This window comes from Sturnus vulgaris, chromosome 3 (assembly GCF_052056855.1).
Source record: "Sturnus vulgaris isolate bStuVul1 chromosome 3, bStuVul1.hap1, whole genome shotgun sequence".
Taxonomy (NCBI): Eukaryota; Metazoa; Chordata; class Aves; order Passeriformes; family Sturnidae; genus Sturnus; species Sturnus vulgaris.
Window position 1 is genome coordinate 61993340 of NC_142245.1, and position 27531 is coordinate 62020870.

A 27531-nucleotide genomic window follows, 5' to 3' on the forward strand; every position below is an offset into this window, starting at 1 on the left:
TTTACCACTTAGGTATAACTGAGCCAGAAAACTGGACTTAGTTTTGAGATAATTTGTTTCCTGAATTCTCAAATGTTTACACAGTTTCAAAACGTAACTTCATAACTTCTTGAGCTAGAAATAGTAAAAACGAATATTGAGGAAGACAGGTCTATGTTGCAGGCTTGGACTGTTGCTCGCAGGTCAGTACTGTACACTTTGAAGTTTCACAATGTTGAAGCCAAGACAGTGTTGCTCCCCTAAGCTGGCAATAAAACCTCACACAGGCAAGCCAAATCAGAAAATTGATCTGGCAGAAACCACACTCCAGAAAACAAAACAAGACCTAGTTTTCAGTACCAAGGTACATCTGGTTTCCTGCATGGCAACACAAATGCCAGCGCCAGAACAAGAAGTACAGAAAACATATCCCTCTCACTAGTGAGGGGAAGAGCAGCAGTCAGGGAATTGCAACGTGATAGTCTCAACAGACTTTGGTTTTTTTCACTTTTTCTCTTTAGACAAACATTTTTGAAGATGAACAAAACCGACTGTCATCTGTTGGAGAAAAGTCCAAGTTTGGACTAAACTTCATTTCTGTTAAACTACTTTCTGGTTTGAGGACAAAGAGAAGCTTTAAGCTTTTCCTTTATAAAAGCTGTTTCGAAAGCATTTTAAGCCCATAGTTATTGGTGAAAGAGAGAAGGAAAATATTAACTGAATATCTAAATAAAATGTTTGCAACATGTATAGAAATTTAACACAGAAAGACAGCACTTCATTTTACTAAACTGGTTCTTATATCCCAAGACTAAACAGTATAGTTAACTTCCTCTTCATTCCTTTAGCTGTTCTGGTATTTGATATCAGAAGTTACTCAACAGAAAGCTAGCTGCAACTTTTTTTCCCCAATGGAAAATGCATTTGATATTCTGTAGAAGAGAAAATATAACATTACACCAAATATTGCCCGGTGATATGCATATCCCTAAATGACTATGAAACTAATGTGTAAAAGCCATTTTCATATGGTTTGTTACACAACACCTTTTGCTTCCTTAGCCATTGTGTGTTCAACTGTCCTAATATTAAAATAAAAAACTACAGTTTTGTATAAAAAGAAGCAACGTTGTCAAATATCATCCAATTTACATCTTATTTCACTATGGCTGTAAGATTACAGCTTCAGTCAATCCCCAAAGGATTAGTTAAACTGGACCTTATTGTGGGGCTCAACTGTATAAACACCCAAACAATGGGTTCCACTAGGAATTTGAAACCAGATAACAGGAAGATTGTTCCAGAATCCAAAAATCATGCAGCAACTTTGAAATGGCCAAGAATCAAAGGCCTGGTTATTTCTTCTTTAAGAAAACTTAATTAGGCAGGGATTCAGGTTTACTTAATTCATGGGTCTCTGCCACCAGTTTGTTGTGTGACATCATTCCTGTAATAGGTGTTCTGAGACTGCCTTTGGAAGGGATGGTGACTGCAGTGATTTCTACATAGAGTCAGAACACGATTTTTTAGACTCCTTCCTCCCTTCCTACAGAAGATGGGTAGCGGACAGGATGAAAAGATAGGATGAAAGAGCTGGATGCTATCAGAGCTTAGGGAATTTAAAACTGATGAAGTGCAAGTGTTTTAGAGAAAACCAGCTACATAGCTTAATCAATTATTCTTGCTCTTTGCAGTTTACAAGGCTCTGTAGAGTGTCCATTACTTTCTTTTCCTTCAGATATGTAGGCCTGGAAAGCATCACCTGGACACTGAACTGATCCTCCATAGTCTAAAGCAATTGAGACATAGTTGTTAAATCCAGAAATTTTCTGCCAGAATATTACTCTGGGTCCACCTGTGCTGCACACCTCTACAATTCACATAAAATATTCCAGCATAATTTAAAACATATGAAGTGCATAGCAACAATGTCTAAATCCACATAAATATGCTCCTAGCACAAGTATCTGAGCAGTATCAAGGATATTGCCAACGTCCTTGTTCCCTAGAGTAGTTGGGAATTTGTTAATGAAGGTGTCCTGATGTGTGTAGAAATCAGAAACAGATGGGCTGACCACTTCACCTCAAAATGCCAACTAGTTTTCCCGTGAATTTGCCAATTTTCTTTAAAGATACTCTACTAATCTTCCACATCACTGTGAAATTAAGACGAATTGAGGATTTGGGAATAGCACAACTACAGGGAATATGTTGTCTCTGGATGCATAAGCATTTCTGTTTTGCCAGCTCCCAGCTCTGAAATCCTTGAAGAGAAGGCCTATTTTCAGTTCTGTTAAATGTTGCACTTGGGCCCTGAAGTACCTCTGTTTCACTTGAACTGCCCAACACTCTCGAGGCAGAGCAGACAGACCCTCCCCAGCCAGCAGGACTAAGAGCTGCAGAACAGCAGACAGCTTCTCTTGGTACCTAGCCCATTTGTGGGCTGCCTTCCAAACTCGGATGTACCAAGGCAGCTCAACCTGTCACTCTAACCTCCATTTAAATTCACGTGCGAAACTCCCAAATAAATCTGTATTTTTGACTTCCTATGCACTTTCTGGATGAAAAGCACCTTAAAAAATAATCTCACATTTACAGCTATGAATGGAGTCCCATGATTTTCTTGTGATATAGATGAGACTTGTTACAATGGCTAAAAAGTGGGAAAAAGTGAAGAGTTAAGTGTAAATTACTAAAGATGCTCAGAACCAAACAGTTCCAGTTTTCAACTCATATTTTAATAATATATGGAGCAAAGATTTCAAGTATACTTCAATTAATTAGAAGCCTGCCTCCATTATAGATAAAAGCTCCTTGTAAGTATTACGGCAAAACTCAATTGTTGAGAGAAAACGAGAAAATATACTACATTTTTCCCAACAGGGAATATTTGGGCTTGTTCTAACATTAAGTATATGTTACTACTTCTAGTTTATTAGCTATTGCTAAATAGTATACATCATTTTAATATGGCTTCCCTGCATAAAAATGTAAAGAAAAAAACTGCTGCCCCAAAAGGCCAAGCATTATATAAAAGAGGAAATTGTAATTATTTTACTGATTTTTTCATGAAATTTGGATTGCTAAAAGCATTCCATGTACTATCATAATTACCAGTAATAACATGAAAACTAATGCATTTCTGCAATTTTCAGTCCATTACTTGTGGATTTGTCATTTTTTAGTTCTATCTCACAAAAGGAAGTTAAGTATTTTTACACCTAAAGCAAGAATTCATCAACACAAACATAGCAATTACTGAATCTCCTAAAAGCCAAAGGTAAAGAATGAAATTTCTTTTAAGTGAGGTCGCAGAGATATCTGGTGACCTTCAGATTCATAGTGACTAATACACAAAAAAGCTGAAAGAGAAATTTCATATTCTGCCAGTTACTTTAATAGTCTATAATGCTCTGACTATGAAATTCCTGGACAAGCAAACTAAAACTCCTAATACTTCTCAAGACACAAACAGCACTTATTCATTGCAGTCCAAAAGCCATGCAAATTGCAGCAGACCTTCTACCTCATTTTGGGGAACAATACTTGTTCTGTTCCTGTACAGTGGTGAGTAAAATTGTGTGCATTCCTACCTACACGGGTTACTCAGATCATAAAGGGTGTGTCAGATAGCATTAGTGACACAGGGTCTTATCCCACCTCTCTGACATCTACAGAAACACTGCTTCTATTCCAGCCAATAACAAATGAATGGGCTTAAGAGAAGGTATCAGCTTTAGAGATGCAGAAGGACTGCCAAGTTTCCTTTGAACAGTTAGTAATAGGACATGGGAAAGAAACAGGGTCAGACTTGATCCTTGTCTCATTTTTAAAAAACAGTAACAAAACACCCCTAAACCCACACCACACACAGTGCAGCATTCTCAGACTGCAGTCAGCTGGCATATGAAGAAGCCTTTTAAATACATTAGAATAACCCATACATTTTTCTCCATTATCCCCAGTGACCCTTTAATTGCTAGCTTTTAATACATAAGAAAACTTAAAACTTTCAGAAATTTATACATTTGCTAATTTCTGATGATAATCTAGATAATGAAACAGCAGAAGAAAAAACAGGAGCTGTAAAGCCCTAGTTTAGAGGAACTGGCCTAAACAACCACACAACTAAAATTTCTAGGGTGACAGAAAACAAGGATGGGAACTTAGTGCTACTGCCCGAGAGCAACTTGCATATTAACAGATCACAACCAACAAGTGGCACAATTCCTTGCTGTAAAAGCAAATCAGTAAATAACTGAAAATTTAAAAGACATGTTAAAAAATCCCCGAAACCTCTTTAAGGCGCAAGATCCTACTCTCCAACTTCTGTAAAAGTTTTAGTTCTCCGGCTTGAAAGAGAAATGCACATTGAATACTTCTGCATATATAAGGCCAAAAATGCAGATGTAGGATTGTTTCTGCCATTAGCAATGAGGGTTCCAAAGCCAGAATGCTAATAACACTTCCGGGATTCAAAGGCTCTTCCAGGTATAAAAATCCTTACCCTCCAACTACTTCAGTTTCACAGATAAAATGTACTTACGATTGCATGACTTCCTAAAAATATATATGAAATAACTTTTCTTTTATTTGGCACATTATGTTACAATGAATGGGTCAGTCATATCCATATAAACAACAGAAAATTATAGGAGAAATTGGTCACGTCTTCTTATAGGAAAGCAACACAGAGCAAAAACTTAAGATAATCCAGTTGATCTATCATGCAAGACAGCCCAGAAACAAACAAATAGAAGTCTACCTGTTGGAGGTCCAATGTAATGGTCACATAATGATACTCAATGCCATTCTGGATACTAGGGCTTTGCCACCAAGTGTTCTTGCCATCAATTGCATTTGTTATCGGGTGTCTTTCTGTTAGAAACATATAAATTTAATTATTTTAGATCTGAAATCTAGATTTTAAGACAATTACAGAACAAGTAAGGCAGGACTTCAGAAAGAAAAAAGAATAAATTATTTTTTCTTGTACTCTTGGACCACCAGTCATGCCTAATCTAATGTTAGTTGTTTAATTTTGTTTATGATTGCAAGAAGGTCATTCAGAACATCTAATTGCAAAAGGCTCTCCTGATGCTACAGAAAATGCAGGCATTTAAATCAAGTAAACACTTCCTCCAGTCTTCCAAAGTTTCAAGTACTGCAAAGTCACTGAATGTTGCAACAGAAACAACAAATCAGAAACCTAAGACACAATGTGTAAGAAAGCAGAGATTAAAGCAATACTGGTACTGGCATTTCTGAGACATTTCTAAGCACACATGGAAATAATTCAGGAAATAATTCACAAATCATTACAGAGGAAATGATTCAGAAATCATTACAGAATATATTCCTTAACTGGAAAATTTTCTGACTCACATACATGCACATAAGGTTTGTTTGGTTATAATCCATATCAAAGTCCAAGATGCATTATTTTTCATGTCTATATTTACTCTGCTGCAGTCCCAAATTAATCTTATATAAGAAGGACACAAATTTATTTACAGAATTGAATTTTTCCTGAATGGCAAAATCTACATTATCAAAATCTACATTATCAAAGTTTGCTTATTTAGTATTTTAACTTTATTTAGACTGAGAAAAATCACACTCAATATTTGAAGGTTATTTTTTGTGTTTCTCTCCTGTATGAAATGGAGAAAAACAAAATCAGAATTTTAAAAGGTAAAATGATCCATATCTTGAAGTCCCTAATTTTCCAGAGCAAGCCTGTACATCATGAGGGAAATAACCCAAAGGAAATTCAAATACAGTAGATTTCTTCTATGCAAGTTCTGTTTGCAAGAATATGAATCAGGAGAAAACCCTACCACTCTTATTAAGAATGACTTTCTGAACTGTCAGGTTTCCTTGGTATAAAACTGGAATATAATCCATTACTAGCTGGGCCTAGAATTGCAAACAATTACCGTATGAACTGATTAATTTACTTATTATTTAATTATTATTAAAACCAACCAGTCAGATTTATAGTCTTTGTATCTCTGGTTTTTTGCACTATCAACCACCTGTGGAGGACAGGAGTCCTAGCTCATTAAGCGAAGCCAGAATGCCTGAACATATTTAAAGATACAAAAAAAAAGAAAGTGCTTTGTGGAGTGAGTAAAGGCATAAACCCTCAATATTGAAAATGCCAACAATTTCATTTAAATATTATTCAACAGTATTAGTGGGCAGCAACATTTACAAGTCAGAATTCTGGTACTATAACTGATAAAGCTATAGGTAGCTTTATCTTTATATTGAAGAGAAAAGCAAAGCACCTTATGCTTTATATCCTGTCAGTTCCCATAGCTCTGATCATTTTCTCAAATCTTGGCTTTAAATGAGTGGCAGCAAAACTCAGCTGTAAATCAAATTCAGGACTTTTCAGTGACAGAAGTTGTCTAATTGGAAATTTTGATCTAAGTCTCTTCAGATGAAACTGATATAAAGATAAATCATCAGAAGGAGGATTGGGAGATGAATTAACAATTAACTGTACTCACCATTATGAAAGTTTAATAATAATTAATTTGAAAATTGATTAATTGCTGGCATGTTTAGCTTATTTAAAAGGTAAGGGAGAAAATACAAGATTTGTAAAAAGGACTGGATTGCAAATGCAGTTCAAGGACCAATCTCCCTGATGGATGGCAAGAGGGAGAACTTTAGAGAGTGAGCCCATCAAACTGTGCACGTTAATTTGGACTCACATGTGACTAACCAGTGAAATTTTGTTCATTTCCTACTACAGTAATTAAGGGGAGGCACTCCAGACTCACACATTCCAGGGGGATCATTTAAAGTCTGGTTATATTACATGGTTCTCCTATTAACAAGCCATCTCTGTTTAAACAAGGCACTTCCCTTTGCCAGATGAAGGTTTAAAGACCTTAAAATGAGATATGATTGTCACAAAAGACCACATATTATAAATCTGGACTGATTCAAGTTTAGAAGACAGTAGGAACAAGGGGAAACATAGATATAAATCATTCAGATGGGTTTTTTTATATACACACACATATATATATGTGTGTGTGTGTGTGTATACACATATTTTAGAGTACACTGTCTGACATCATAGACAAGACAAAGCAATATCTTTGGTTTAGTTTGTTTTTTGAAATAAGCAAGCTTCATATAGGAAAAAAAATTGGGTAATGTGCATGTGTCTCTAAATACCCATCTGTAAAATAGGAATGTCTTTTGCACAGTCTTTCTGCCAGTCAGAATGCTTCCAAAAACTGAATTCCCTGAGTGAAACACACTGCTATAACGTAATTGTACATGTCGATTGCTAAAAAATCGTATGACTTTCCCTCAGAAGGTGGCAGTTTCTGCAGTTAAAGAAGACATTGAAATCTGGAAAACAATCTGGAAAAAAATAGGTTGGAACTGTTTTCAGATAAATTAAGTAATCTGTACTGGGAAAATTATAGATGGCTTTGCAAATATAAATTGAGGAGCAATTTAGCAGGAAAAGAAAGCATCTAAAGTTTGCAATTGACAACTAACTGTCCTCTCAGTGGTGTTATACCATTAGCAATGGAATATATCAAAGTAAAACATGTAAACAGGAATAAATGATTATTCTGATGCAAACCTGGATCTCTATGTAGTGCTAGTAAGAGCTCAGGTGAATTTTAACAAATATGAAAGCCTCTAGGAAGAATTCAGAGAACTGCAATTCATGCAGTTAGAGTTCTAGGATATAATACCTATGAGGAGAATGAAAGATAGCTTAGTGTAGAAACTAGATAAAGCAATACCATCACCCCTCAATTAATTAGGTAAAATACTTTTTTTTAAGAAAAAGGGAGTAATAATCTATTCCTTGTATTGACTGAATTTAGGAAACAGATAACATGAATTTCTGCAAGGAGATGCAGATTAGCTTTTAGAAAAACACTTTGTTTCGAGCCATGTAATGAGTGAGCCACAGTAGAAAGTGTGGCCATCGGAGGAAGTTTCTAAGGAGAATCCAAACAAGCTTCTGTCTGGAAGCTACAGCCACAGATAGCTCATCCTGTCTAGAACTAGCAGACAGATTAAATGTCATTCTTTTTTTTTTTTTTTATCCTGTGGTTTTCAGCACATGCTTAAATGTCATGAGGTATAAATGTATCTGAGCTAAGTTTTACTGGAACACAATTGGAAAAAAATAATTGTCTTCATGCTTCTGTATCTGTTCTTCTTTCAGCACTTTATCTATTCCATTGAAAGTTGCCCTAAGTATCTCTACATCCTCTACCATCTAGAGTGCCAATATACCCATGAAAATCTAATAATATTAAAGCTGTTCATGTCTCTCACTGCAAGGTTACATGAAATTAAACTTGTATGACTTGACTAAGAAATTTTCTTGATTCTAATCTTCCCAACTACCAGAATAAGCATGTCTGAAGTAGATGATGATAAATTCATACCTGAAAACTGGTTTTGCTTCCAGGTAATCTTTAAGAAAGCAGTGTTAGCAAAAATCAATTTTAATATTAAAAACTAAGCATTAAAACAAGCAGTGTTCCACTACTTTATCTTATTTCTTCTGGCTCAGTGAAACTGAATTTACTGGAATTTCAGATATTGCTTAGATTGGCCAAAATGTTCAAATTCCACGTGAAGGTATGCAGGCAAACGTCAGTTATCTGTTTTTCATTTATTATTAGTGTATATCAAAAGAATTTGCAACAGCTGTAAATACTTAATTTTTTAAAATCTTAATTTAGATGCTCTGCTTTTCAGTACCTGAATCAGAAAGTGCCATGGGAGGAGTATCCATATCAGATATAGATTCTGAAATACCTTTGGAAGAGATGGTTAACCTGATTTAAAGAGAGACACACATTTCACAGTAATCATCAGGCTGGTGAACTACTAGGTTTTTTGTCCTGAGTATCTACAGCCTTTGGAAAAAATTCTTTTTAAGGGAACAAAATGAAAATGGCACACATACGATGTGGAACTCGGCTCCTTTGATCACAAATGCGGCACTGAGGGTTCCTTGCAGGCTGTCCAGGTACATGTTCAACAAGTTTGCAGTACATTTCTCGCCCCTTTTCTCCACAGGTAGCATTGGTTGTGATGAGAGCATTACTAGCCAGGTTCAGCACTGCAGGAAACAGTCCTGAAAATAAAATAAATAAAATCATAAACAAAAGCAAAAGAGGCAAAACCAAGGTGAATTTAGCAGAATAATCACAAATGAATGTAACAACTGTTACAACATTAAAGTAAAAGCTTTCATTTTCAACAGCTATGGAAGTAATAAAGAACAACTTTGGATGTGTATCCAGAATTTAGACATCAGAATAAGCCATTATATTGATGGGATTCTCTCCATTCTTCTAAAATTCAAATTGGTACCTTCTGGTTATATCACGAAGAACAGCAGGATGCCAAAGGAGAAAGTACAGAAACATACAAAGCATCATAAAATTTTATGTTTCACAATCAAACCTTGAATTCCTACCCAACTGGCCACTGTAACATTGTACACAATGTACCTATGAAAACTCTTTATCATTCTTCTTTCCTGCTGACATCTCCACAGACTGCAGCACTGTATTACTGTTCTGCTTAAGACTTCATAGACACCTTTGTCATCAGAGCAGCTGGGTAATTCATCCAGCAACATGAATAGCATATGTCATGTTTCCCTTTCCTCGAGAAGAAAATAATATATACGGCATCATATCTTTTATGGTAGTGCTGTTGTTATTTTTCCAGATGCACGTGCTGAGTGATGTATTACAATTCTCAGTCAGCACAGCATTTAAGCATGTCTGAGTGCTCTGCTGAGCCAAGTTATATGTAGCAGTAAGCTATAAAGATTATAAACCATATGAAGAATATTCATTAAGGCGGATTACTGTCCTTCCCACTAAGTACTGATCAAAACCTTTGAGCCGTAATAAAATTGATCCACAGAGACAAACTGATAGTATGTGTTGAATGTATACATTAGTACCCCTCGCATTAAATAAACTAATTTTGCATCTTCAAAAGCAAATTTGCCATGGCTACAAGTTAAAAGAAAAAAGCCCAACCAACCAACCAACCAACTAAAAAGGACTCTTGGGATCACTTTTAGATTCGTTTTATGACAATTTCAACTGGCCCAAAACTCACTCTTTTGCAATTCATTCACCTTCTAACCCTATTATATTATTATAAACTTAAAATAAGGTTTTAATAAAAACTGAATTGGTCATTTCTGAACTCTGGTAAAGCTTCCTTTATAGTGGCATTTCTTTTCGTCCTCCTCAAATGGACAACACTCTTCAACTGACTCCATTCAGTCCTTTAACACCAGTCTCCTGCTTGTCTCTGCAATTAACCTGTGTGCCATTTAATTACCAAGCTTGGCTGGTCATGGTACAGCTGTCCTTTGACATTGTGAGTTAGTGACTCTCACGCTCACTTTAAAACCATGTGTAAATATAATGCTTGAGCAAGAGAGCCAATTAGTTATTAGCCCGTCCAATTTGTCCAGTCAATCAATACTTGAGATTTTATTGATCATGTAGCTTAGTCCTTCTCTATATATTAAAGCTCATTTTCTTTACATTTTAAAACCTATACAGTTGTTCTTGTATTTTTATTCACTGCATTCACTGGTATTTTCTGCCTTCTGTGATGGGGCCACATGATAAAAATCTGTATAAGCATTAGCAGAGTAGATGAATTAATAGTTGTGGAACTTCCTCTGTTGACTGACAGACTCATTATTCTCTTTTTAGGCTGTACAAAGTTAATAGTGTAGAAGCCAGTAATCATTTAGTGTTAACAAAGAGTCTGGCATTTGGTTCAGACCTAAGTATTTTAAGCCCTCAAAAGTGAACTTCATACAAAGGACAGAATGATCGTACATGCAAAGAATGGCAATACATGGTATCAGGATAATAAATCCTTCAAAAAAGAGCTGAAAGAGAGCAACCAAAGAGTCTCCAGATTCACACAGCTATAAAAATATTATCTGTTCTGTGTCTATCACAAATCACCATTGTTCTAAGTTTTAACATAAGCTTTAAATGTAATATATATATATAAATAAATGAAGAATACTTAAGAAACTCATTTACTAGAACATAACTTCACCCTTGGGTCACCTCTTCAATGTGCAGAGCAGCTTATGGGAAAGCTACAAAAGAGCCTTATCCATACCCAGTACCAACACAGGCAGCAAAACAAGTATTGGGTGTTTCACAGAAGAGCCCAAGTCAAGATGCCAGCACCTCACAGAGGTGCTCCACACTGAATTCCCCACAGGCTCAGAGCGACAGGCAGAGAGCAAAAGACGCACATTACAGCCAGCACTTCACCTTTGCTGTTCATTAATTCCTCAGCCCTGGGGTTTTAAAAAGTAATAATTAACAACTACATATTCAAACTTTTTATGAAAATCTTTATTTCTGAGGAGCAGGGGACTGGGCTCAGTAGGCCTTCTGAGTCCCTTCCAACTCAAGATATTCTGTGATTCTATAATACTTCTTTGTACAGCCCAAAAGGCTTTGCTTTAAAAGAACATATGATGTGCCTGATAGAATGGAAGAAGCACTATTATTCATATTGATTTCAAGCAGCTACATATAGATATGTATTTTTTCACAACAGAGGCATGACATTCTAGCAATACAGAAGATGAAACCATTGTCTTGAAACTTCTAGCTAGGCCTTTTGAATATGAAATAAAAATGTGTATGTTTATGATGCTAATTTAACTGGTCACTTTTTCTGAGATTTACATCTTAGAAGTTAATCTTCCAATCATAAATCTCCAGAAAAAAAAAAGCAAGAGAGCTCTAGATAGTGCAGTTAATTTTTTTGCCTTGTTTTTCATGACAATAATCATACACAAGAAATATTTAAAAACTGGTTTACTAGTTTTACACATCTTCCATTCAATTTCCCAGTAAATTTTCAAGTTTGTTGTTATAAATCTCACCTTGAATTCTATAGGCATCCTCCCATCAAACACTTCAAAAAATATTATCTGCTAAAATTATAGAGTCCTTCTTTCTTTATTGTCAAATGCCTTTTGTAAACTTTTGTTCCAGTGCAAAGACTGTATAAAATGCCTCTAATCATCTCTATTTTGTGTAGCTGAAGTGCAAGCAGAAGAATTCGACTCCCTTCAACTGCCAGCTACATCAATCTTTTCTCTCCTTTGTGTCACTGGGTAGAATCATATTAGCATTAACTTCTATCTGTTAAAAAATAAGAAAATTCTAGCAATTGCATGAAGGAAGTAGGAAGAAAAGATTGGCTTTCAATTAGGTAGTGGTTTTAGCAAATTGGGTTCAATTTCTGGTTTTCAAACGACTCCTGCTGTGTGAAGAGAAATAGCATCAGATTCTCCCCTGTGAAATGGGCATGGTCATCTTTCTGCTTTACACTTTGGTTTTTAAGCATGGAACATATTCCATGAAGATTTTAATGCATGGAAACCCAACAGAAAGTTTATTTTGTGTTGACAGGTGATTAAACTATGAAGGCAAATAACACAGGAATAAATCAAATTATTTAAAGTGGTGTACAATGCATAGGTAATGAAGCATGCTGCTCAAGTCACTAGAAAATTAATGATGGTAAGTTTAGCATGCATTTTCAACAGAAACAGTTCTAGAAAAAAAAACTGTAAAAAGGAAAATCAGAAAATCAACAGGATTTTCTTGCCTACAAACCCTTATGTACTCAAGTTTTACACTGCCACTGTTCTAGTTAAGTAGGTGTGATATCAAGGTACTTATTACATTTTTTTTCATAACGGGTCCTGGAGCAAAGCACATCTAGATATCTATCTAAAAGATAAAAATAGTGGCTGCTTGGGGTCCGTGGTTTTTTTACAGATGCCTCAAAAGCCATCCTTTATTAATACTAAAATTCTCTGGAGACACTGGCACACACTGTTAGTGATTCACTGAGTTCAATATATTTAGACTAGCAAACAGACTTTCACAAGATTTCACAAAGGCCATTAAAGGAAGTAAGCCACCATAACACATGAAGGAATGACCTCTCATGAGGTCAGAATTTAAAAATGGAGAATAGCAGTGGAAAACCGTAGCAATCTTAGCTGAATCCTATTCTGTTCCAACAGCAACATAAGAAACTTAGAAAAGAGGATAAAAATTAAGGTGACTGCTTGTTGATGACAAAAAATATTCAGAAAAATTAAAATAAGCACAAATCACAGAGTGGTAGAAAAATTACACAGAATGGTTTGTCTAGGCAATAAAAGGGCATATGAAATCAAGGAATGGAAATTAATATACAGGGGAAAATATGATTGCTTCTGCACTAGCTATTATCAGTCCTGAAAGAGTTATTGTTGATATTTCAATAAAAATATTAGCTCAAGGAATAGAAACAAAATGCCATTACATTATTGCATAAATCTATCTGTACTGACAAATCAAATGCTGTATGGTGTCCCTTACCTCTCCTCTCCAAAAGGATATAGTAGAGCTAAAAAAATGAAGAAAAGTGTGATAAGAGCAGAGCTGTGGAACAGCTTCTGAATGTGAATATGAATAGACTATGAGTTTTCTGCTGGAAAACAAACAGATTGGGAGATGTGTAAAATGATGTAACTGCATAAAAAAATCATAAATGGCTTTATAAATCTTTGGAGTGAATGTAGTAAGTTTAGTTATCCTCCCACCACAAATTGAAGGTGCTGAGTCAACTTATCAGACAGGAACTTTCTTCATTGATTGGGACTTTTTTTTGTTTATAAATGGAACTGCTTTTCAGCATGATAGCAATTAAATTCTAGAATAGATGAATAAGTTATATAATAAAATCTTTTTATTCCAAAGGCAAGAATGGATTCAAAACCAATTAGATTAATACATAGAACAAGGGCTCATACAGAGCTGTTAAACATGAATGGCTTGTGTTCAGTTGCCAGTTCAGAACATCCCTAAATCACTACCTGATACAGGGTCTCTCCAGGGAGATATCCTTGAACTCCTTCACATTTTTCCTCAATATTGCTGCTGATAGGTATCTGCAATTTTTTCTTACTAAGGCTAGTAGCATATACATCCCAACATCAAGGTTCATCCAAAATGGAAGAGAAAATATAATCTTAATTTTGTGTGGTATTGCTAACGAAACTGTAATATTTTTGGCAATACTCAATTCTTTCACCAGCCATTGTCCCCTATACTAGTTCCCAATATTACCTTGCACCCTTGCATTGAGGTTTCCTCAATGGCTACTTATTCTGTAGAATATATCTTGTTCTATAGATCCTCTATAGAACATTCTCTTGAGCTGGGCAATTTCCTTGCAGTTTTCTGCAAAGCAGTATTACCTAATTAATTTCCTTATATTTTCCTTATTTTCACTGCATAAAGGAAAATAACAGCCCAGCTTCATGTGTTTTCTTTTATCTACTTTTTGTGAGTTCCCACCAACTTTCAGCTCCAGGAGTATCAGTGGAATAAAACCTACCAATCTGATGCCTGGCACCCTGCCCTGTTTTGTCATGCCCTATTACCTACTTCCCTGCCAAACTGACAGATTTTCCACATGCTTTATTGCAATAGTGGAGATCAGCAGAAGCAGATGAGCTACACAAGTAGCAGGTACAAGACATTTTCATAAAGCCTGTCAGCTGCTGAATTCAGTCTCATTCTCACTCTCACTCCCTTCTGAAACAGCACTGTTTGATTGACCTTCAGAGCCCACTGAGTTGATTTCCCTAGCTGAGAGAGGATGGATGGATTCTAGAGGGAAATCAAAGATATTAACTGCATCTCCAGCTGCCGAATGGTGATTACAGGTTCATTATAAAGTGGGGATAGTCACTGGGGTAACCTACTTTTAAAATGTGTCAAGAAGCAGGTATAGCAAAGGAGGGCTACAGGAAACACACAAATGTAAACAAAATAATTACCTTTCACATCAGTGTTCCTACCGTTCACCAGTTCTGACACATTTTTCTTTCCTTTCCTTCATATAACTCATGAAGAATTGTAAATCCTGTTTCAATCACATCACCACCCCACACGTACAGAGCAACTGGTGGGGTAAATCTCACTAGAATTACACTCCAGCACTACAAAGGAAGCACAAGAAAGGAACCAAGACCAAGATTATAACCTCTGTTAGACTTCTGCTACTGCACAGAGGAAAGAGAAGACATCTTAAATGAGGAAAAAAGAACCACCATAGGTGGTTGATAGGAGATAGAAGACAGCAGCAGAGATCTTTGCATGGAGAAGAAGGAAGGAACTCTCTGAGTGAGGGGGACTGGAAGGCAGAAGAAAATTGAAAGACCACTGCAAAGATACTCATAGTATCCTGCAACCTGTAACCTCTTCTTTTTTACAGAGGATTATTGGCACACTGAAATTTGCATTCAGTATTATTTAATGTCAATATTGTGGTTTGATTACACAGAGATAAGATCAGTATCTCATTTTACCAAGGGTAAAATTAATATAAATAATTGCAGTGCCTCTACATATAAACAAAATGTCAACTTTTAAAAGTCAGTATTGGTTTTTAATACCTTTTAAAAAATACTTCCAAGATAGAAGACAAACTTTGGTCTACCAACTCTGGGATTTCTTTGTATTTTATTAAAGCACTAGAAGAGAGAAAATGTTTTTCTCCTTCAAAAAAAGCTGTTAAGACCTGCATATTCCTCTTCTCTCTTCTAAACAGACCAGTATTTGGCACTGCATACTTCCTTCAATCTTCTCAAAATATCCCTAGTCTCTTCAAAGAAGCAAATAAAACAGCCTGCCTAAATATGTCTAACTTTTCAAGCCAATCTTCCTAGTCTATAGAGCACTTTGAAATGTTCATGCAGTCAAGCAGAGCTGTTTGCCTCTGAATTTGTACTAAAAAGACAAAAGAGAATATGTCAATTTCCGATGTTCTAAGAACTGTCATTGGAAAAAGAGACTTGTCTGCTGCAGCGCAGAGCTGTGCTAGGCTGTGGGAACACAGTGGGGAGAAAAAACTGGGACAAAACAAAACAAAATGTTGCAGCACTGAATTGCTTCCAGCTGTGCACGACAGGGAGTAACTTAATGCACTCTATCCACAATGTAGATGAATACTTTTATACAACTAGAAAATAAACCCAATTTGAAGAAATAGCTGTCCAGACATAACAGAGCATACAGACTGGAAAAAAACATGACACTAGGATCATTTGTCCAGAGGAAAACAAAATGGAAAACAAATGTTTCAGTACCCATTTATGTCAGTTGCCCCAAGTCACTGTGCATTACAGTACTATTCAGCAGTCAGCTTTTTTCCTTCCAAAGGAAGTGGAAAAGTAGTTTTTGATGTTTGGTGGTAGAGATGGCTTGCTTTTACTTAGAGGTGATTTTCTCGATTCAAGCAACATTACATACACCCTACTGCATACTTATCTTCAACACAAAAAAACAGAGTATGAAACACAAAGCAGAAGAAGCTTGATAGCAAATCTAACTATAATCCTTACACAGTAACAGACACATCTGAAAGACAGTATATCGATTATCTAGTAATATTACTTTACCTCTCCACAGTTCACAGCATTGAAAATCTGTAGGGACTTTGCTCATTTTAACAGCAAAACTCAGTCACTTTTACAGATTGGAGACTGAGTGAAAAAATCTCCACTGGCTCACTCCAATTTCTATTGTATTAAGTATATAAGCATCCTCCTTGCTTTGCAATGAATTTCCTTTTTTCTCAGAGCTGTCAGAATAGGTTGTTTTGCAAAGGAGAACAGGAAAAACACAGGTGAAGATGAAATCCTGTCTCCTTGACATCTGTGGCAGAACTCCCATTGAATCAAAAATCCAAAGCACAAAGACTCAATGGACATCTCATTTTCAAAGGTATTTACATGCCCAGCCTGGGTCAGACACCCACTGATTTTCAAATGTATTCCGTCTGTATTCTGACAAAAATTTTGAAGGGCAAAATCCCAGTTGTACAAATACCTTATCTGTAGAAAGGGTGCACTATGCATGAAGAAGCAAGCAGCAGTGCACTCTTTACAGTTATTTCCTGTTATTTTTTAATGACCACATGATCCTCATTAAAACCTTTGCAATGCAGCAGTATGGTCCTGGGCAGCCAAGCAGGCCTAACAAGAAAAAGTAAAACAACCTCTGAGAGACAGAAGTGTTCTGCAAACAGGAATTTTCCCAAATCACCTGTCTTCTGCTCTTAGATAGCATACACCAATTTACAACTTCCCCAAACTACAGGACATGGCTAAAAATTTCCATTTTTATTCCATCCCCGCGACTGAATACCAGGGTCTCCATGCTAAGAAGATATACTCATGCACTTTCCTCATTTGCAAACAGACAGCAACACACAGACCTGTATGATTTGTCTATCCCATCATTGAAGGAGAAAAGAAAAAAAGGCAAGCATGATAAATGGAGAAAATTAAATCAAAATTTCTCAAAGGTAGGATAGAGCCTGGGAAAATCAGAGCCTCCAGATGCAATTTACTGATGACCTTTGGCTTGACAAAGTTTTTGCTTTATGAAAAAAGGTTCTGCTATGCATTAAACACTAAAGAATATGAAGAATATGACCATTTTTGCAATAACTTCAAAATCAATGTCCATTGAAACTACACAGGAAAATCAGAATTAGTTACTGCACCCTTGAGTCTCCAATACTGTCAACTTAAACAGAAAGATTGAGATGTACACTGTGTTCTTGTACAAGAGGCAACAAAAGGTATGTTATGGTGTCTAATAAAAATCATCCATCTATTCACGCTCATCTAACTGACAAAAAAAAATCCAAACTGAATCTAACTTTATGAAACCAAAGAGCAAATGGATAAAGTGATCTTACCATATGTAAGAGATTCTGTGCACTTACATTTACCCTGAGGATTCAGATTAAAATAGTTTGAAGTGTTTCAACTGATGAGCTTGAATAAACATGAAGTTCAATTTTCATTCTTTGAACTGATTTACTTCTCACTATTCTGCTGTAATGCTGTACAAACACATACTGATAAGGATTATAAATTTTCAACATATTCCGGTAAAATGTGAGATCACCAATTAGCAATTTCTATGCAGAGCTCTTAAGAACTGTCTTCAGAGGATTAGAGAATCACTGAGGGTGAAAGGGACCTCATATCTAGCCCAAACCCATGCTCAAGTAGGGTCATGGGAACAGGTGGCCCAGGAGTGTGGAGCTGAGTTTTTAGTATCCCTAAGGATGCAAGCTCCACAGCCCCTCTGGGCAATACATTCCATTGTTTGACTACACTTACAGTAAAAAAAATATTTACTTCTGTTTAAATGGAATTTCCTGTACATTGATTTGTGCCCATTACCCTTTGTCCTGTCATTGGCTACCACTGAAAAAAGTTAGGATATATCTTCTGTATAACCCTCTGACATATATTGACACATATATTGATAAAATCTCCTTGTCACATCCCCAGACTAAGCACCCCAGCCCTCTCAGCCTCTACTTACAGGGCAGACACTCCAATTCCTTAATCATCTTCCCAGCCATTTCCTGGACTTGCTCCAACGTGTCCATCTCTCTCTTGTACTGAGGAGCCCAGAATAGGACTCAGTCCTTAAGGTGTGCTCTCATCACTGCTGAGCTGACAGGGAATGATCACCTCCCTCAATCTGCTGTGGATATTCTCATAAATGCACCCCATTTGCTTTTTTGTGCCACATTGCTAGTTCACGTTCAGCTTGTCCATCAGGACACCCAGGTCCTCCTCTGCAAAGCTGTTTTCCAGCCATTTGGCCCCAGTTTGTACTGCTGCATGGGGCTGTCCCTCCCCACGTGCCAGACTTTGCACTTCCTTCTGCTGAACTTCCTAAGGTCAGTCTGTTTCTCCAGCCTGCCAATGCCCTTCTGACACAGCCTTCTGGCACATCAACCAGTCTGTCCAACTGGATACTGTCTGCAAACCTCCCAGGGGCACGCTCTGTCCCGCCATCCAGGTCATTAGCAAAGATGTTACACAGTATTAGCCCCAGTATTGACTGCCAGTGCCTGCCTCGTGATCACTAATGACCTGCCTCCAGATGAACTTTGTGCCACTGATACAACCACTCAGACCTACCTATTCAGTTTTTAATCTACTTTGCTGTCCACTTATCTGACCTGTATTTAATCAGCTTTTCTTTGAAGATGTTACTGAGACAGCATCAAAAGCCTTAACAAAGCTAAAATAAATAACATCCACTCTTCTCCTTTCATCCATCAAGTCTGTTACCTCATCATAGAAGTCTATCAGGTTGGCTAATCACAAACTGTCCTCCAAAAATCCATGTGGTCCTAAAACCGTAATTTTAGCTACATGTAACATTCACACCATTTTATGTGTACGTGTAACTTAAAGCTATGCTGCACAATATCCTATTAAAATGAAAACTAATTTGCCTTTCTCAGATTATACTGTAAGGCCACACACCTTTGATCTGTTCAATTTCAATGTGTGTAAAGCAAAATTAGCAAGATCAAGGCCTTCAGTGATTACAGTATCAAGGAAGAATGCAAAATATATTTTTCACATCTTAGACTTCCAGCTTCTCATAGAACAGAACAGGTTACCCGTTTCTGTTTCATTTCCATACAGACAGTATTCTGGGGCATGATTAGCTGAAAAACTGAGAAATACTGAAAATAACAAAAAAGCACAATATATTTTAAAATTAAATTGTATATTTGTGTAGTAATACTATTCCTATGCATTGAATCAAAAAGTGTCCAGCTAGATATGAGAATATGAAAGAATATTGTGAACACTCAGTTTTACAGTATTCTTTCATTCTAGTATATTGAAATAGTTCTTGCGTGTTACCTAAATTTGTTCACCAGAGACTTTGCTACAAAAGGGCTCCTAAATACACGTAAGAGCTGTAGTACTGTATTCATACATTTGTAAATTATATATATATAATATATGCAGATATGAAAATACAGTAGACAGTGAGTCTGTATCTGTAGTCACAGTAGTAAATTTTAAATTCTTCCTATTTCATTAAGATAACAGAATATGTGCAGGATTTCAATATATTTTAATATATATACTGTGAGAAATAATATTTAATAATATTTAGTTTCTCCATGAGAAAAATGGACAGATAATTCTCCTGCCTTCCATATGTTTTGTCCCCTTACTTGAACTGTGACTGAATGGGAAAATCAAATGAGGTCTGAGCAGATGGCTGTCAGCAAACCAGTGACAACATACCATGGTTTAGAATTAGACAGAAAATGTGCAACCTGGTGTATAATTTCTGCTTGTAACCGCCAAAGACATCTGGCTTAGAATATAAGCCAGCTTGAAAATCCCTACACATACTTACTTTATCATTCATGAAAATTGAATTATATCAGTATCTCTTAATACTTCTCTGTTAAAGCTGTGCCTATCTGTATTAGTGGAAACCCTCCTTTTCTTCTTTATAAAAGTAGACTCAGAGTCATCACAGATGTCTCATCTTTACATTCCATTAAAATCAGTCAGAACTGCATGCAGATGAATCCCTGCACATTGCTTTAAAAATTCAGGGGATGACACATCAAGGAAAGGAATTCTTCAGGTCTTCCAATAGGATTTTAACAGGTTTCAGTGGTACTACAGTCACTAATATGACATTTATTTGCATAATTAAAGGCTTTAGCAATGGACTCTCAGCTGGAAAGAAACTGTTTTTCAGAAGTATGAATCAACTAAGCATCTCTTGGGTTTTCTTTTGGCTGTTCTCACTGTTCAGAAAGTTAGCAAAATGCCCCCCTCTCCTCGCAGTTTTCATGTTCCTCACATTTATGCATAGCAACAGCTTTTTATGCAATTTTTTCTGATTAATAGAAGTTGCTTTCAGTCATTCAGGCAAGAGACTGCTCCATTCATGGGGACCTTAAACTTTTTGATTCTGCAAGAACTGTCCCCTGAAACACACAGTTCCACATTATACAGTGATACTTCCAGCAATAGTATTGACAAGACACAGCTGATTGGCTGATACATACAAAAATTGCATTTGAAATGTTAAGGTCTTTCCAGACTTAGCAAGTCAGTAACACTCACAACCATAACTGTGATCATTGGCTGTAATATTTAAAACTAATTCTAAAAACTTCAGTGTTCTCTGAATCAGTTGGCCTGGGAAAGAGGAAGGGGAGGCCCAAAAAATCAGAGCTAGATAGGTTGGAAGGAGGTTTTACTGCTCGTAATTGTATAAATTCACAGCCACCAGAGATGGATGATAAAGGCAGCTACTAACGCTTTCCAAGTTACAGTGGTACACTTGATTATCCTTTCCGTGGAGTCTAGTTACTGAGACACGGAATTGAAGAGAACGATTTCTTGATCAGTGAAAATCCAGAAACAGGGAAGAATTCACAATAGGTACTGAGTTGAAATAGGCAGGAAACCAAATACTGCAGATAGGTAGCAATGAAATGCAGCACTTCTTTTATGCAAAACTGAGGGGATTTTGATACATGAGCTGAGCAGATGGTAGAGCAGGAGAAGCTCCTTTTACAGAAAAAGAGAACAAGGGGATAAACACAGACATTGTCAAGAGAGAAAGGGTTAGCATCAGGAAGCTCCTAAAAGGAAGAAGTGAGATACACTTTTATAAGACAAAAGGATAAACGAACACTCAACAGATGTATCTGAACCCTAAATGCAGAGGAAAGGGTGATCAAGAGACCACCAGTTTTGGCAGCCCTTCTGCTTTTGAAACCCACAACACCTGAAGAGGAGAAGCAGGAAGACAAGAAGAGCACCACAAGACCCAAGGGTGTGGGCAGTGATGCATGGAGATGCACTGTATTTCTCACATCGGGGCACAGTGTAAGAAAGGCAATACGTGAAGTGGGAGCAGTAGAGTACAGAGGGATTTTGGGCTGAAAACAGAACATCAATAAGCACATTTAGCAGTGAGACAAAAAGTTGTGTAACAGAGAAAATTCGTATGAAACAAGTCAAAGGCTGTTCCCAAAGAGAGGAAAGATGATTGGAAACTTTTACACAATAAATTTGGGTGGGAACACATAACTCTGGTTACTAAGAATACAAAGACTATAATCTTCTCTTTACACCCCAGGGGGAAAAAAAAGCCTCCTTTTATGAAGGACAACAAAAGCCATCACCCCAATGTCAAAAAAAAAAAAAAATTGCAAGATAGACTGGTATCATTTCTACAGGCACAGTGGGAGAGACTGAGAATTTTCTTCAGAGTAATTTTCTGTGGAAAGGGCTTCCAACTGTGCAATGGCCACTGTAGAATCAGCAAAGAACAAAATGCCTGAAGCCACATCTCTTCATTTGAAAGTTTTAATTCTAAAGTTTTGTTTGCATTTTCTAATAAAGAAAGAACATTGATTCTTATTTTTTTCTCTAACTAGTGCAGAGTTGTATCTACTAACACATATCAGCTTTTGTTATGCACTAATAGTGTACCCTCTCCTAATTTTGAGTCTCAGAGAACTTCTTTTACATTTCTATCATAAATCCTTGGACTGAAATTTCTGAAAAAGTTATCAATCAGTACCAAGTCTCTTCACTCTTCTAGGATAAACTAATAATACAAGCACTGTCTTTGAACCTTCATGAAACCTAACAGTACACATAATTATTAACTAGACTCTGCATTATTTGAGTGTCACATAAAGGAGTTGAAAAAAGATTCTGAAAAAAAATATACACAAATTAATTCCCTCTGAAAGATTCATGTTTGAAATATTTTTAGTATGGGACCCTTATGACAAAGATAGGACTATTAAAAGGTAATTAAAGGGGAGAAATAAATACATTCTTATTTTAATCTAAACTTTACATGTTTCCCATGTTTGTATTACATAGGGAATCTTCAAAGTTGGGTTGGGTGTGAAGTAGCCATTTTCATGCAGTCTATGTCCTAACTCTGTAAAATTCAAATACTGATCAAATACTGATCTATTTAATGTCTTTCCATATAACTATTACTTTCAGGCAGTAGACAATTCCACTCAGCATTACCTAGAATAAAATGTATCTTTTTTCTACTCCAACTATATTAACCATAATCTTGGCATCTTTGCAGCGCATTCAGCTATTCCTAGACTAGGACCAAGGCAAAGCCACTTGAAATTTACTACAGCTCTCAGGCAGCACACCAGCAGGAACCAGGGAGGCTTTGAATAACACTAGGGATATTTTCAACCCTTTAAATCCTACAACATGCCTAAATGTGTCCGTTTTGATAAGTTTTTATCAATTTGTTGAAAAAATTAAATTTGTAAGACAGTGGAGATCAGTTTAATATCCTGTGACAGGAAATTTTCTTTTATTAGAAACAGAGAAGCTATCCAGTTATTGAAAAGATAACAAAAATACACATTTCAATTAATTCTTCATATTACAAAAGAACCCCTAGGGTCATCTTTAGCCAACTATGCAACTCAAATTAGAACTATTCACAAATATTCCTCAAAGATTTCTACTCAACTGCATGCCCACCTCTCATATAATCAATATCTGAGAGACATAGTGCACGTGGGTTTTCTGTGGTAGTGGTTTCTCTCTGTAAAATGATATTGCTGGTCTTTATCCTTTCTTAAATAATGGTTCAATTGTACTGTCGATGCAGTTGAGACCAAATAAAAGTACCCCTGCTGCCATGTAGCACAATTCCATTTTCTGCTGATTCTTGTGGGATGCTCATACTTGATTCATCTTGCTCCAAGCCTTGACAAAAACATGTAATATGTTACTATTTTATAATCTTAGAGTTTTCTGTTCTTTTAATCAATATGCATTCTAATCCTTCTTCCCTATTTTAATTGGATTCTACTGACTATTTTTATCACACAGTTATCTCCAGCAAGCAATTTTACTGTACCATATGGGATTATAATCTCTATACACAGACTAGATTTGAGCACTTGTGCTCTGATCTGAAAGAGCCCTAATGGAGAAATCTGAAGGATAAATACCATAGTTCCTGCAGACTGACAAATCTCCAAAGACAGTCCTGCAAGAACATGAATCTCTCATTTAAGGGAATCCTGGTATTAAAAAGCCAAGGCTATTTTTTTCTTAAGTAGAGCTCCCTCTCCTCAGGCACCTCTACGACATTTTATTTATAACACACAAGGAAGGGCATTGGAATTCCCATGTTATACACACATTCATGACACTGATTGTGTACAGTACAATTTATCTTTAATATTCTAATTTTAGATGATTCTTAAGCTGATGGGGCTACACATAAAATAACTTCCAAAACAGTGTTACTAAAGAAGTTGTGAACTGTTCAAGTTCCTAGCAGTATGTTTTGAAAATCTTAATCTTAAATCTATAGTCCCTGACCATACCTGCAACCTATTCTGTACATATGAGGCTTAGGTCCTGGCCACAGAAGCCTTCTCCCCCAGTACACACAGCTGCCATTCCCACTGGGATTCCAACGGCCAAGGGCAGCTTCTCGCAATAGAATCACTCTGCAATTGGATGGGAAGTAAAACTGGAACAGTCTGTTCTAAAGCAAATTCCTCTGGCATTTAGGTCTCAAGAAACATTTCCCTAAGCTGTTGTTCAGGTCTTACCAGACTATATACCAATATGGGAATTCTTTTCCACATTATAATTGCACTTTCTCTCTTTTTTTGATGCTACAAACTACTATGCTCTCAGTCTTTCTGGCTGTAAAAAATGACATATCTGAATGACCAGATGGCTTTCCCATGGACAAGATACTGAAATAACACAGGTATAAAAATATAAAATAAAATATCCATTTTATGAGAAAGGAAATTTTGGCAAGCAGAATTATTTATGAAAATGTGAATATGCAGTTATGAAGAGATATAAATTATGCACATGAACCAAAAATCTGTAAGATAAACCTCTGATCCGCCAATACCTAGAGAAAGAGGCTCTGAAGTTAGGAAAGCTGAGGGGAGTTCCTTCAGGTCAAAAAGACCCACTGGTTTTAACTGGAAGAACTCATGTCCACCTGATGTAGACAACACAAGGTACTGTCAATGCAACAGCAAAAACTTCATATATGATTTTCTTACACAATTTCCGTGTTACTGTTTTATTCATTTCCATTTTTACTATAAGCCTGCTTTTAAAAGCATAACATTTTTTTCCTATTAGAGCATTGTGCTTGTAAACAAAGACAAAAAAAACCCCATGAATTTCTTTCATGTGGCACTCCATAAAGGATGGGATTTGCTTCCCTCCATTTCTGTCACTTTTGTGAGGTTTCAGTTAAAAGAAATGGAAATAGCTTTTAAAAATTCCACTGCCATGAAATATACACTTTTGAATCAATCACAGTAATATGTCTGGAAGGCAAAATATCAAAGTTCTGCTTCAAACTCTACTGATTTATTCTGAGACCCACATGGAAACTCTTTCTCCACATCTCTAAAATGGAGATAATATCTGCCCTGTTTTATAAAAGATATGGAAATTATGTTGGAAGAAAAAGTCTAGAGGTAAAAAAAAAAATTAAGTATATTTACATATGTACTTTTTTATCCTGAGGTTGCAACATCTAAATGTATCTTTTATTATTTCTAATAAACAGGAAAAAAATGTACCTTTCTTTCTTGACATAGGAGATTAAGGAAGGTCAAAGGGCACCTTTCATTCTGGAAACACACAACTTACCTGGTTAGGGAAGAACAAACACACATATATATATACACACACATAAATAAATTAGGGTAGGCCACCCCGAGACACTTCTCATGAACCATTTGTTTAAACATAACGTTCAAACATTAAAATCTGACAATATCTTTCATTGTCACATTGCCTATTGCAGCTTTCAAACCAGCTGCAATATGCAATGTGACAACATTACACATCATCTTCTTTTAAACACTCTCTGTCTCAAGCATTAACACTGAAAACAGGTAATACTGATTCTGACTTCCTTTGTAAAGGAACTTTAAGATCTGCAGAATAATTTATTAGATATTTTAGAATTTTCTTGAATTCCCTTTGTGGGGAAATTCCCAATCCAGCAGTTACACAGTTTAACAGACACTTAGACATCATGGCAATGAATGCAGAAAAAGGACTAGAAAACTTCAGTGAAAACTGCTAAATTAACAAAGCAAGAAAACCAGTGTGAGGCTCTTGCATAGTTCTGCAATCTTTCACATTTCTGTTAAGCACCAGGGACTAAGGTCTCTTTTTGTTCCTCATTACAGAACCAACTTAAATCTGAATATACAGTTCCACAATCTATTTTGACATAACTAATGCTCTGTGTGGGCCGGGGAAAGCATCAGCTACTTAACAGTCAGTCTAATAAACTTAGCAACTCCAAGTATCAGATGACAGAAGTCGACAGACCAACTGAATACAATGCTGATAACTCCAAGTTTACTCACCACAGTTAAGTAGCAATATAGTGTACCACATATTTATCTAATTCTACATAAATAAATCTAAGTCCACTAAGAATATGCAGGTTCTGCTGTCCATTCCTAAATGTCTCTTACATAACAGAGAAGCAATAACCTCTGTGAGTAGCTATCTTAAAATACGAAAAAATATAAAAAACATGACTTCTAGTAAGTCACTTTAACCGTGAATGAAAGAAAAATTCCACAAGGAATTCAGATTGTATGTATATGGACATCCAGGAAACCGAAGGACATGTAATTGAAACCAAATTCAGCTTAAAGAGAAATGTGAAGAAAATAATGCATTTTGATGATATTTCATTTCCGTACAGCCAAATGAAGTACACATTTAAGTTGGAAGAATGGGTCAGAAGTTAGGTGTTACAGGTCAGAATTCAGGTGCTGTGTCTTAACTGGGCCTTGTTTAGAACTGGTAGAATTCTTAGGCAGAGTCTGAATTCTTTGCCTCTTGATGACAAAAATCTTCTGATGGCAGCTACCAGAAGTCAGATGAAGTCAGACAAAGAGAAACATGTATTAATTTCTCATTTGATCAGAAGTGCCTAGTCCAACTACTATCCTCATTCATGCTATAGTTTACTTCTGCAAGTTTATCCTGCTTCTGCAGGGCACACACTGAGGGCACAATTAGTGAATCTTCTTGTAATGTCCTTGGCTAGTCCTCATGGCTCTGCTGACTTCTTCATTGACACTCATGTGGTTCCATATATTTTGCTGACATAAGCACTTATATGGCAGAGGTAAAAAAATCCTGGGATATTTTCTGACTGCAGAAGTGTTTTTTCCTCCTAATGAAGTAAATTCCTTTCAGGAAAGTGGTAAATCCCGTAACCTTCTCATTGAAGACATTATCTGCTGCTGCTTTATTTCATGTATGTGGATGTGTAAAGAATGGAAATAAAAATCAAATCAATGCCAAAGCATGGATGATATATTAAGACAATGAGTTACAGAAAGGCACTGAAAAACTACTGTGATGTAAATAATTTCAAAACCCACAAAATGAACTTCAGACAAGCTATGTGAAAATTTCAAAAGCTTCATCGATATGTAATTAGAATAGTATGTTATGCATGTTTATGGGAATCAACATAACATTTGTGTCAGAAATTAGTTACATAAAATATAGTTAAT

General features: G+C 36.2%; 1 protein-coding gene across 1 annotated transcript in view; it reads right to left on the minus strand.

Annotated features, from left to right (window-relative positions):
* Window positions 1-27531, minus strand: part of LAMA2 (laminin subunit alpha 2) — a 334274-nt gene that overhangs the window by 245351 nt on the left and 61392 nt on the right. Inside the window, exons 2-3 of the mRNA XM_088162772.1 lie at window positions 8948-9118; window positions 4745-4857 (exon numbers count right to left, since the gene is read on the minus strand). Coding sequence (XP_088018898.1) covers window positions 4745-4857; window positions 8948-9118 — 284 coding nt within the window. The remainder of the gene's footprint in view (window positions 1-4744; window positions 4858-8947; window positions 9119-27531) is intronic.